At 38.2% G+C, this 12258-nt stretch overlaps 1 protein-coding gene across 7 annotated transcripts in view; it reads left to right on the top strand.

The window, feature by feature from the left end:
- Window positions 1–12258, top strand: part of rap1gap2a (RAP1 GTPase activating protein 2a) — a 100408-nt gene that overhangs the window by 81784 nt on the left and 6366 nt on the right. For 5 of the 7 annotated variants that reach the window (XM_079823102.1, XM_079823100.1, XM_079823103.1 and 2 more), the window contains 14 exons: window positions 1570–1602; window positions 2199–2420; window positions 4506–4609; window positions 4738–4816; window positions 5273–5326; window positions 5660–5743; window positions 5839–5939; window positions 6171–6300; window positions 7771–7926; window positions 8013–8084; window positions 8171–8257; window positions 8716–8856; window positions 11326–11472; window positions 11608–11723. In XM_079823102.1, the coding sequence (XP_079679228.1) occupies window positions 1570–1602; window positions 2199–2420; window positions 4506–4609; window positions 4738–4816; window positions 5273–5326; window positions 5660–5743; window positions 5839–5939; window positions 6171–6300; window positions 7771–7926; window positions 8013–8084; window positions 8171–8257; window positions 8716–8856; window positions 11326–11472; window positions 11608–11723 (1526 nt within the window). Of the gene's footprint in view, window positions 1–1066; window positions 1100–1569; window positions 1603–2198; window positions 2421–4505; window positions 4610–4737; window positions 4817–5272; window positions 5327–5659; window positions 5744–5838; window positions 5940–6170; window positions 6301–7770; window positions 7927–8012; window positions 8085–8170; window positions 8258–8715; window positions 8857–11325; window positions 11473–11607; window positions 11724–12258 lie in introns of all 7 variants that reach the window. The other 2 variants (XM_079823101.1, XM_079823099.1) reach the window with 1 other exon arrangement.

Here is a 12258-nt window from a genome sequence, read left to right as displayed (position 1 = left end):
AAGTGAACCGTTTCCTTCAAGTATTTTAAAATCACAAAGAAATGCATTTTTTCATTAGAAAAAAAAAAATCCACCTATAATAGTAGAAAATATTTACAGTACAAACCTTATCAGTGAACTTACTCAAAAACCTTATGAGGGCAAAAAAGCTAAATAATCGTTCATTAATCGTAATCAAGGTCAAATCTTCAAGTAATCAAGGTTTTTTATTTTTGGTCAAATCGTTACAGCCCTAGCTGTCGGTAGTCTGTAAAAATATACTTCATATTTCTTTTCAAGAGTATTTGTACAGTCAATCTCAAAGCTCTTTCCCGTTTTTGATGTGTTTTTTGTGGCATTCACACTGAAAACCGATGCTGCCACTCAGTCTTTTTGACACTCCAGCCGGCGGTGACATCAAGTGCACACCCTCTATTGACTGGTGGGAGTGGCCTTGGACACCAACATGCCCAGTGCATTATGGGTGTTGAAGTTTTCCTACCTATTTGTCTACTGTGTACTCTAGGCAGCCAAGTTTTATTGCCATTTGTCAGCTGTAAAGTTCCTCTTTAACTGTGTAAACAGCTAGAATGAAGATTGTCAATGGTGTGTTATACAGCCGCATTGGTAATATATCAGTTACATTTAATGTGTCACCTCATAATCATCAAGATAATGTTGTCATCAATGTCCCAATATTCAGATTCGCAACAAAGGGAACTAAGAAGCGAACTGAGATACTTTAGCCTCATCACAGCTTAGAGACAAACATTATAAAGGTTTCAAACTGAACAAGAGATTCTGCCTTTAAGGCAACTGTTTTCCTAGACTATCAGGAAAAAGTTTACCATGGTAGCCAGAGTTTTTGATCAAATATCTTGATATTAGCCACCATAGTGATTAAAAAAAGAAAAAATTAAAACAATTTAAAATGGAGGGAAAAGGACAAAAAGGTTGGAAGATTTCATTGACAATAAACATACAGTAGCTGCTGTATTTGTGGAGCTTATTTGACAACCAGGGATAAATGTTAGTGTGTCATGCATTCTTCCTCTTCCACTCTCTTCTGCTTACCCGGACACAGCAGATTCCCAAAACTGAGGAGACTAAGAGATACAAGGTTGGGCTGGTATTCTGAATGTGTTTGTGTGTATTTTGTGTCTGTAAGTGCATGTGTGTGAGTGGGAGAGTTATGCATTTATAATATCTTCTTCTCCAGAGTCTTTTCTTCTCTATAAATATTCTGATAAACATCAGCCACAGTCTGGAGTTTTACCACATCAATCATTTTGAAGTATTTTTGTACATTTAGTGATGTAAAGGTCAGTGTTGATGGCCTTCAGACGTTACCAGAGAGTACAAATGCAGACTTATCTCATATATTTTTATAGGAATGCAAGCAGAGAATTATCAGATGCTTTTTTTTTTGCAGCTGCCGTTATTTTGTTTTTTTATGAGTCATATTGTGTTGTAGATATTATTTCTATATCCTGCTCTTGGGATGTTTTCATTGCAATAAACAGACTGTAATTTGTGCAGTTGGCTCTACGGTGTAATCCTAAAATCAAATTTATTTTTCTCTTCCTACAGGATGACTACATCCCTTACCCCCGGATTGAGGATGTGAGTCCACACACGCACATATTTTCATATTTTATGGGGACTTTCCATAGACATAATGATTTGTATACTGTACAAACTGTAGATTCTATCCCCCTACATTAACCCTACCCCTAACCTACCCATCACAGAAAACTTACATATTTACATTTTCAAAAAACATCATTGTGTATGATTTATAAGCTGTTTTCCTCATGGGGACCAAATAATGTCCCCACAAGGACAAGGACATGGATTTTGGATATTGCCATCTTTGTGGTTATGCACGATTTGGCAATAGGGGACAGCCATACGCTGGTGAAAATCAGGCAGACTCCCTGAATTTTTTCAACATGTTTAAAAATTACCATGAGGTCGGGAGGTTCTCTTAACGTGCTCGGCTCGTCTCGTAATTCCTCTCACACACTGCGACCATACGAGCATCCACGATGTCCACGCGATTTCTCCTGAGAGAAAAAAATTGTCTGCGAGCTTGTACGAAAGCAAAAATCGCACCGTGTACGCCCGGCTTTAAAGACTTGTTATCGAGTTAAAGTGCTATTGAGTTATATAACTGAAATCAATATGCTTTATAATTTTTCTTCATATTGGCTGTGTAGGTCCTGGAGAAGGGTGGCCCCTACCCTCAGGTAATTTTACCTCAGTTTGGCGGATACTGGATTGAGGATCCCGAGGCTCCAGTCGGGACGCCCACGTCCTCAGACAGCAGCTTCTGTGAGGAAGAGGATGATGGTCTGAGTCCAGGTGGAGGAGGAGGCATCGGCTACAGGCTGGAGTGTAACAACACCTCACGTGCTTACCGCAAACACTTTCTGGGCAAGGTCAGGATTCATTTTTTTATTGACAGTATGTTTATACTGACAGTATGTTTATTTCCTATAATGTAATTCCACAGGGCCAAAAGTACCCATAGTTAAAGAAACACCCATGTATGCATTTTTTAGGGCCAGAGCACCCATGGTGTGAGGACCCTATTGGAATTGCTCAGTCTACTATTGTTCTTCTCTGAAATTAATTGCATTTTTGAGGGCCTAAACGTGCTGGAAAACTCATGAAACTTTGCACACATGTCAGAAGTGGTGAAAATTTACGTTGGATATTGGTTTCAGAATTATGCGTAGCAAAATGGCTTGATAGCGCCACCTACAAAATTTCAATTAAGCGCTGTTTGGGCTACGTTTTACGTACAAGTATGAAATTCGGTAGACACCTGTAACAGCCCAATACCTACAAAAAAGTCCCTGTGAGCAAAATCTGACAACCAGTTTTTGCCATTTTCAGACATTGTTCTTTAACAAACTCCTCCTAGAGATTTTATCAGAACAATATCATATTTGGTCAGTCTAATCTAAAGGCCTTAGTGAAGTTAAATGGCAAAGATATTGAGTTTTCCCTGGAGGGTGTGTCCGTGACAGCCTGACAAAATTCGATGTTTCGCCAACGAAAAAGGAAGTTGTTGTAACTCGGACATACAATGTCCGATCTGCCCCAAACTTCACGCTTTATTCGAGTCCTGGCCTGAAGACAACTACATGCCAATATTCAGTGACAGTCATAGTGCCACCTGCGGGCAACAGGAAATGTCATGTTTTACACTGTGATTAACTCCTCATTGAGATTTAACCAGAACAACATCATATTTGGTCAGTCTAATCGTAAGGTCTTGGTGATGTTAAATTTCAAAGATCTTGAGTTTTCGTTGAGCGTCATGTCCGTAGTAGCCTGACAAAGTCTGATGTTTCGCCATGAAACAGGAAGTTGTTGTAACTCAGACATACGGAGGCTGCGTCCGAAAACCAAGGCAGCTGACTCATTGCCTCGCTGCCTTATCAGACAATGGCTTGTAAGTCAGAGTTTGTGCATGAAGGCACCTCACGAACGCAATTTTTGGACGCCATCTTTTTTTATCAGCTCAACTGTCACAGAATGGAAAGCACAGGATTGTGGAATATCAAAGGCAGCGAAGGATACAAATATGCTGCCTTCAAAAATTGATCAGATGAAGGTATCTAAGGAGACATGAAGTGAAGCTAACATTATATTCGGATGTGCCTTGGTGCCTTCCTGCCTTGAAATGTGTCCTCCGAAGGCAGCATTTTCCTGGTTTCGCCAATGTCCGATCTGCCCCAGACTTCACATGCTTCACAGTCCTGCCATGAACACATCTACATGACAATATTCAGTTATAGTAATAGTGCCACCCACTGGCAACAGGTAGTGACTAGTTTAACTCTGTGATGCACTACTAATAGCAACATACTGAAATATGCAATTGAGTACTAAACATGCTAGAAACATTCTAAAACATGCTAGCAACACTTGCTGAGTGCTAAAGCATGCTATTATCATCATGAATCAGGAAGTTGTTGTAACTCAAGCATACAATGTCCATCTATACGCCAAAATTGTGTTAAAGTCATAGCGCCACCAGCTGGTAGCAGGAAGTGTGGCAAATACAAATGACTGGCGTAGTCCTCCTATTTTACTTAAATGTAAATGCATATTGCCCATCGTGCTCTGTTTTCCTAAAGCCAGCAGGTGGTGGTGGCATGAGTGCAATGGCCCTTTCATCGCTGCTTGCAGCTTTAATTTATTATGGGTTATTCTAACCATGACCACAAAATTCCAATATATGCCATTTCAGCTGAAAGAAAGTGTCCCGTCTGAGGTAATATTTCATGTGCCCATAGCTTATTCACTCACAGTTTTCCATAACACCGGACATGAGTTGTGATGACACCTCTTTGAACAAACATTTTGTACTCAACATTTTGGTATCAGAGCTTGACTTGAACGAAACACTTGATGCAAAATCAGTCTATTGGAAAATGAACCTCTCCATATTAAAATTTGTGATGAATGAACCTGTGAAATGACTTCTGTGTAAACACCTTTCTCTTTCTCAGGAACACATGAACTATTACTGTACAGCAAGTAGTATGGGACACCTCATCATGTCTCTGAAGTATGAAGAGGCAGACGGACAGGAGTCACTCCGCATCATGCTCAGGTGCCACATGTCCACCATAAACATCACACACTCCAACACATATTAAAACTCTGGTATAGTCATTGCTAGGTTGGCCTGTATTGTCATTGAAAATAGCTGAGCATTTATTCTTGTGTGTCGTTTTCTAGGTCGAAAACAAAGACCCTTCATGAGCGAATCCCACTTGAAGGGCTCCTCCAGCTACCAAGCGTACCACAGATAGCCAAGGTTTGTATAAGACATGCCAAAATTCATCAAAGCTACTTTAAATAACATAAATGAAAATAAAATGATTTAAAGTTCCAATGTATCCTGAATTCTTGTTGGCTGTTTTTCCTTCACTATCTGGCTATTTAAAAATAAAAATAAAGAATTAATCTATATTTAATAAAAAGGCGCACAGTATATTTTTCTACAAAAAACTAATTAAATTTAAGTATGAGATATTTCACAATATTACTTTTTTTTTACTATATTTTTTAATTAATAAAAGTATTACTGTCTTTTTTAAAAAGTACTGGCCCCAAACTGATCTTAACTTTAACTTTAACAGAAGTGCAGGAGGGCACAAATTCTCAAAAAGTCCCTCAAGAAATTACTTACTTAGCAGACCTCGTTTGAACTTCCCTCAATCCACTCAAAAGATGTGAGATGCTCACATCAGATGTGTCCTGTGTGTTTCAGCTGCTCTGCGATGATGTCACAGGTCTCAAGTTCAACCCCGTCCTCTACCCTAGGGTGAGCATTTCTCTGTTTCTCACTCCATCTGTGAATGACCTACTCCAGGCGTCAGGGTGAAATAGGGCTGCGCTTTGCTCCGTCTCACCCTAGTACCCAAGTCATCTGAATTAATATGTTCCCATGCTCCAGGGGACTCACAAATCCATCTGCTTTACACTGCCTGGCGTGCCTGAACCACATAGAGTGTTTGAGAGAAGCCTTGACCATCTCAAGGCTTTGCATGGTCTCTCAGGCATGGCAAACACAAACGCCTGAATTATGGAAAGGCACTGACACACATATTTACCCCTGCGGGCAATTTTGCTCACTTTTTGTTTTCTCTCGCCCAAGGCCTCGCAACTGATCGTCAGTTTTGATGAGCACGAAGTGAACAACACGTTCAAGTTTGGAGTCATATATCAAAAGTTTGGTCAGGTGAGAGTCATCTTGAGTAGTTTTCTTCATTTTTAAATAGGCCTATTTTCACTGATTTTTTTAGTTTCCCATTGTTATTGTCTTTGTCACATCAGACATCAGAGGAAGAGCTGTTCGGCAACAGTGAGGAGACGCCTGCCTTTGCTGAATTCCTCAGTGTTATAGGAGACAATATTGAACTGCAGGATTTTAAAGGGTGAGAGACTGAGATTCAACTCTGAAAACTGCTGCCAAGGGTCACCTGCACACTCATTAAAGGCCCGTTTTAATATTGAACAATAATCATAGAGTTCATTTGTGAATAATTTAATTCACCCATTGCGCGTGATTTTGACTGGAAGACTGCTCAGGGTAATCAGACTGATCTGCCTAAGCAGTGCTTCTGCAGAACTAATTTGTCTGCTGTCTGTGCTATTGTGCTGCTCAGGTTCAGAGGCGGTCTGGATGTGTCTCATGGACAGACAGGATCCGAGTCCATCTATACTACGTTCCGTCAGAGAGAAATCATGTTTCACGTTTCCACAAAACTCCCCTTTACAGAAGGAGACATTCAACAGGTGAGCTACACAAATCCAGATTTGTTTTCCCCTTTTTTTAACGTTATAATGTTTAATATTGAAAAATACATATTGTTATTTTATAATAAATACATATTATCAATATTTAATATCATTTATTACACACTTTGTCACATTTCACTCTAAAATTAACGGGGAAAAAATCATTGTGTTCACAATTGATTGCACAGGTCTCTTCCACATCTTAATTATTGTAAGTGAAAAAAAATCTCATTCTCATGACTTCAATACAGGCTTTTTTGTGTAAAATTAGAATAATGTATAAATACTTTATCGTTCAAAAATTATGTATATTATTATTTTGTGCTACGGTTATGAGTTTTATTTGCATTACTATCATGAAATTCACAAAGCAAAAAATCTTAAGTCAATCTGATACAGCTGATTGGTTTCTGCTGAATCAGTAGCCATGTTGTCATTATCATGTGACCTACCAGCATCCGTTGCGTTAGGATAGTTAATTGCTCATTAGATAGTAAATTGCCCATCGAATGCACACTTCAGAATCTCGCTGGAAGTAGAAGGTCATCCGGGTACTTTTTGCCTACTTTTTTATGGGTACTGTGAATTCAGACATACTTCTTTAGTCACAAACTGTTTTTTACCTACTATATAGGGAAGTATGTGATTTCGGATGCAGCCTTGGTCAGTGTGTCTTACTTGCTCTGGAGCAGAAGCAGCAGTAACCAGCAGCAGCAAAGAGGATTTATTCTGCCAAGACCAAACATATTAAAGGGATAATTCACCCAAAAATGAAAATTTGCCCATGATTTACTCACCCTCAAGTCATCCTAGATGTATATGACATTCTTATTTCTGACAAATACAGCAGCACCAGCTAACTGTCGTATGCCCGTTCACAAGAGACTGATGTTCCAGCGTATGACGTAGGACACTCCGGTGAGAATATGCTAGTTCTCGCAAGAGCCAAGTTTTATTTTGCTCTATCCTTTGCACTTCCATGTTTGTCACTGAAACTTACACTACGCCTCCGTCCTACGTCATACGCTGGAACACCAGTCTCTCGTGAACGCGTGTAAGACAGTTAGAGGAAGTTAGAGATTACAGTTTGTAAAGTTTTAAATATGGATATTTTTCTTACACAAACGCATCGCTTCGCTTCAGAAGGCCTTTATTACCCCCTCAAAGCCCTGTGGAGCACTTTTATGATGGATAGATGCACTTTTATGGACTTCAAAACAGAAACAGCCATTCACTGACATTATAAAGCTTGGAAGAGCCAGGACATTTTTTATATAACTTAGATATGGTAATAAACACCCAGTATGACTTGGGTGAGTAAACCATGGGCTAATTTTCATTTTTGGGTGAACTATCCCTTTAACATCATCATATCCATTACCATACCAAACACTTTGAGAGTTGTCATGACAGAAAGGTGTGTGTATAAATATTTCAAAATATTTTTCTTGTGTCATATTCTCTCAGCTCCAGAGGAAGAGACATATTGGCAATGACATTGTTGCAGCCGTCTTCCAGGAAGATCCCACACCATTCGTACCTGATATGATCGCTTCCAACTTCCTTCATGCCTATGTGTTAGTGCAGGCAGAAAACCCCTGCACTGATCATACCACGTACAAGGTTTGTCAAACACCTCACTGAATTACTCCAGATAGCCATCGATCCATTAACCAACACTGATCTGAGATATTGATCGGTGTTCACAGGTGTCCGTCACAGCACGAGAGGATGTCCCTCCGTTCGGCCCCCCTCTTCCAAACCCTTCAGTCTTTAAGAAGGTAATATAGAAGATTGCTTCAATTAAATGTTACATCAAGAGATTATGATTCGTATCATATGATGAAGGAGATCAATTCTTCCCCAGGGTCCTGAGTTCCGGGAATTTCTCCTGGCAAAATTGATCAATGCAGAAAATGCATGCTACAAGTCAGACAAGTTCGCCAAACTAGAGGTGAGGGGGGGGATTCAGAATCCAGAATATATCACTTGCCTGTGGAAGCTTGTTTTCACCACGTTATACAATCTTGACTTTTTAGCTTGCAATGGACTTTTTCTCACAATTGCCGGTTTATATTTCACAGTTTGGATTTGTTTAAATCTTTATCTCTTGTATCTACTGTTTATAACTCAAACAAAAGTGTGATTTGTGAGAAAAAATTACCTTTAAAAAAAATTATTATAATTTTCCTATAGTGAAAACAAGCTTCCATACCTACCTGTTAGAATATATCATGAAGGGAATAAAGGATTCACTGGTATAACCGGTGAATTTAAAGGAATATAAAAATGTATATTCTGTCATTATTTACTAATTCTGTCATTGAGTTTTCATTTGCGGGATCTCTTTAATTAGTCCATCTGCATCAATGTCTGTTTGTGTGTGTGTGTGTGTGTGTGTGTGTATGACAGGAGAGGACACGGGCAGCACTGTTAGATAACCTTCACGATGAATTGCACAGACAGACACTGGCCACAGTAGGACTGGGCTCAGCTTCAGATGAAGAAAAGCTAGAAAATGGAGGTCATGGAGGGCTGCTGGAGTCCTTTAAGGTGAGATGTCTTATCCCGACCACCTAAAAACTCAGAGAACACAAAGATTTTACTGAATGATGTTGTACTTTGGATTTTTTTTATATATAGAGAGAGAGAAATATTCTCAATTAGATTCTCAAATATGTACACTACCATTTAAAATGTTGGGGTCCGTAAGATTACATTTATTCAGTAAGGATGCATTAAATTAATTAAATTCAGACATAACGGTAACACTTTACAATAAGGTTTCATTAGTTAACATTAGTTATCTACTTTAGTTTACATGAACTAAGAATGAGCAATATTTCTACAGCATAAATCTTATAAATCTGTGTTGATGTTAATTTCAACTTCTACTAATACATTGTTAAAATCAAATGTTGTATTTGTTAGCATTAGTTAATGCACTGTGGCTGGATTTTGATTAAATAACATTAACAAAGATTAATAAATACTGTAACAAATGTATTTCTCCTTGTTAGTTCATGCTAGTTACACATACATGAATTAATGTTAACAAATGAGACCTTATTGTAAAGATTTGTATTTTAAAAATGCTGTTTGTGTTTTACTTTCTATTCATCAAATAATCCTTAAAAAAGTAGCACAGTTTCCACAAAAAATATCACACAGCACAACTGTTTTCAACATTTATAATAAAGACTTGTTTCTTGCGCACCAAATTGGCATATTAGAAAGATTCGACGCTGAAGACAGTAATAATACAATAGAAAGTAATAATGCTGAAAATTCAGCTTTGCATCACAGGAATACATTTAAATAAATGAAGTTGTAATGATATTTTTCACAGTATTACTGTTTTATGGTATTGTTGATCAAATAAATGCAGCCTTGGTGAGCATAAGAAACTATTTTTAAAAACATTTCTGACCCTGAACTTTTGAACGGTAGTATTGTACATCCACAGTTTTAACTTCTGCCACTGAATGTAATTTTTATGTAAGACAATGTGCTTGTCTGTCTTGATCTGTCTGTCTGTCTGCATGTCATTCTGTCCGTCAGTCCAGATATTAAAATGCATGAAACTGAGCTGTTTTGAAGTACCACGCTCTTATTATAAGGCCTGTTTGTGTGTTTGTGACCATATGCATGATTTTGCCGTGGTTGTGGGTGTTTACAGGCAGGGTGGAGGTGTGTGTGGGGCAGTTTGCAGGCACATACATATCCAGCAGTTCTGATCTGCGTAGCAGCTGTGACTGTGTATCATTACCAAGCCGAACTGGTGCAGATGACCAGTGCATATTAAACAATTCATTAAACTTGTATACAACAACACAAGACTCAAGATTTTTCTGTAACCACCCTGGACCACAAAACCAGTCATAAGAGTAAAATTTTTTGAAATTGAGATTTATACATCATCTGAAAGCTGAATAAATAAGCTTTCCATTGATGTATGGTTTGTTAGGATATACAATATTTGGCAGAGATACAACTGAAAATGTGGAATCTGAGGGTGCAAAAAAATCATAATATTGAGAAAATCGCCTTTAAAGTTGTCCAAATGAAGTCCTGAGCAATGGATATTACTACTAATAATACATTTTTGATATATTTACGGTAGGAAATGTAAAAAATATCTTAATGGAACATGATCATTACTTAATATCGTAATGATTTTTGGCATAAAATAAAAATCAATAATTTTGACCCATGCAATGTAATATTGGCTATTGCCATAAACATACCCTTGCGACTTATGGCTGGTTTTGTGTGTGTGTGTGTGTGTGTGTGTGTGTGTGTGTGTGTGTGTGTGTGTGTGTGTGTGTGTGTGTGTGTGTGTGTGTGTGTGTGTGTGTGTGTGTGTGTGTGTGTGTGTGTGTGTGTGTGTGTGTGTGTGTGTGTGTGTGTGTGTGTGTGTGTGCGCTCGTGCGTGTGTGCATGTGTGTGTGTATGTTATAAATGTTATAATATCATAAGTAAATTATATATTTTGTATGTTCAATGTAATTGTATGTCACATAAAATAAAATGTAAAACATAAATAAAATATATTTGAGATGTTTTTTGTGGAAAGTTTGTAAAGTCACAAAAAAATATATAAAAAATAAATATACAGTATAATTGAAAGACTTTTAAGATTAGAGTAGATTGTGTTTTCTACCCTTTGATTTTTGGCTTTAGGATAAGTTGGTATTTAGCCCCACCTACTGGCTTTTCATGGAAATACAATTCAGTTTTCCTAACCTGATCATTTATAATTATTAGGGCTGATATAAACAAATACATAATTTAAATTCAATAAATTATTAGCCAGCTATTATAAACAATGCACTTATGCTGTGATGAGATAATCTCTGACAATTACATCAGAGATACATCATTTGTTCTATTGTACGGTGCATTTTCTGTCCTTCTCTTACCCTCTTCTTCTGTCTCTGTCTCTCTCTCTCTCTCTCTCTCTCTCTCTCTCTCTCTCTCTCTCTCTCTCTCTCTCTCTCTCTCTCTCTCTCTCTCTGTCAGAGGGCCATGCGTGTGAGGAGCCACTCCATGGAGACGATGGTGACTCATAAACACAAGAGTCCAGGAGCCGTGGCAGGGGTCCCGTCCAGCGTCAGCGGTGGAGGACTCCAGCAGAACAGCATGGAGTGCACCAAGAGCACCTTCACTGTACTTATATTCTCCTACTTTCATTTATTCAGATGAAATTCTTATCTTATCAAGTGTATGCTGATAAGTCATTTATTACTATTGGGGTGCAGCAGTGCATGAGCTTGATGCTTTATTTGTGTGTTTGTTTGTCAGCCTCCAGTGCTGTCTGCAAAGTCTCCGTTAAAGAGTCCTGTAAAGCGGCGCTCTGGTTTGTTTCCCAGACTGCACTCCAGCACAGAAAGTCCAACTGACAAAAATCCAACTCGCAGGTATTCAAAAGCGCATAATTTTATACAGGGTTCCCACGGGTCCTTGAAATCCTTGAAAGTTGGTGAATCTGAAAAAAAAGAAAATTCAAGGCCCTGGAAAGTTTTTTGAAAATAAACATACATAGATACAGGTTCTTGAAAGTGCTTGAATTTATTTTGTGCAATAATTTTTCTGGAAAAAATTCCATATTATTCCCTCTGATCTGCTAATGTGTTGTTTCGGGAACACTTCGTGACCTATGCATACTAGCTTGCTTGATTTACGTTAGTTACGTTAACATTTACGCATTACGTTAAGTGTTTCCCGCGTGAGGGACTGTGTTTTACGTTGCCATGACGTTCACGTGCGCACAAAACTACTACGATGGTATCTCAGCGTTTTCAGTGCATACACTGAACCCAAATATGTTCAGTCAATGACTGTGTATTATGTTTAATAAACATCAAACATTTGTGATAATCTGTTGCACAAATATTTTATTTAATGTAATGTTGAATTGCTTTGCTTGTTAAGATAATGTAAACCCATGAGGCA

This window comes from Gobio gobio, assembly GCF_949357685.1.
Source record: "Gobio gobio genome assembly, chromosome: 8".
Lineage (NCBI taxonomy): Eukaryota > Metazoa > Chordata > Actinopteri > Cypriniformes > Gobionidae > Gobio > Gobio gobio.
Note: the sequence above shows the minus strand (reverse complement) of the source record. Positions and strands in the feature narration are given on the sequence as shown.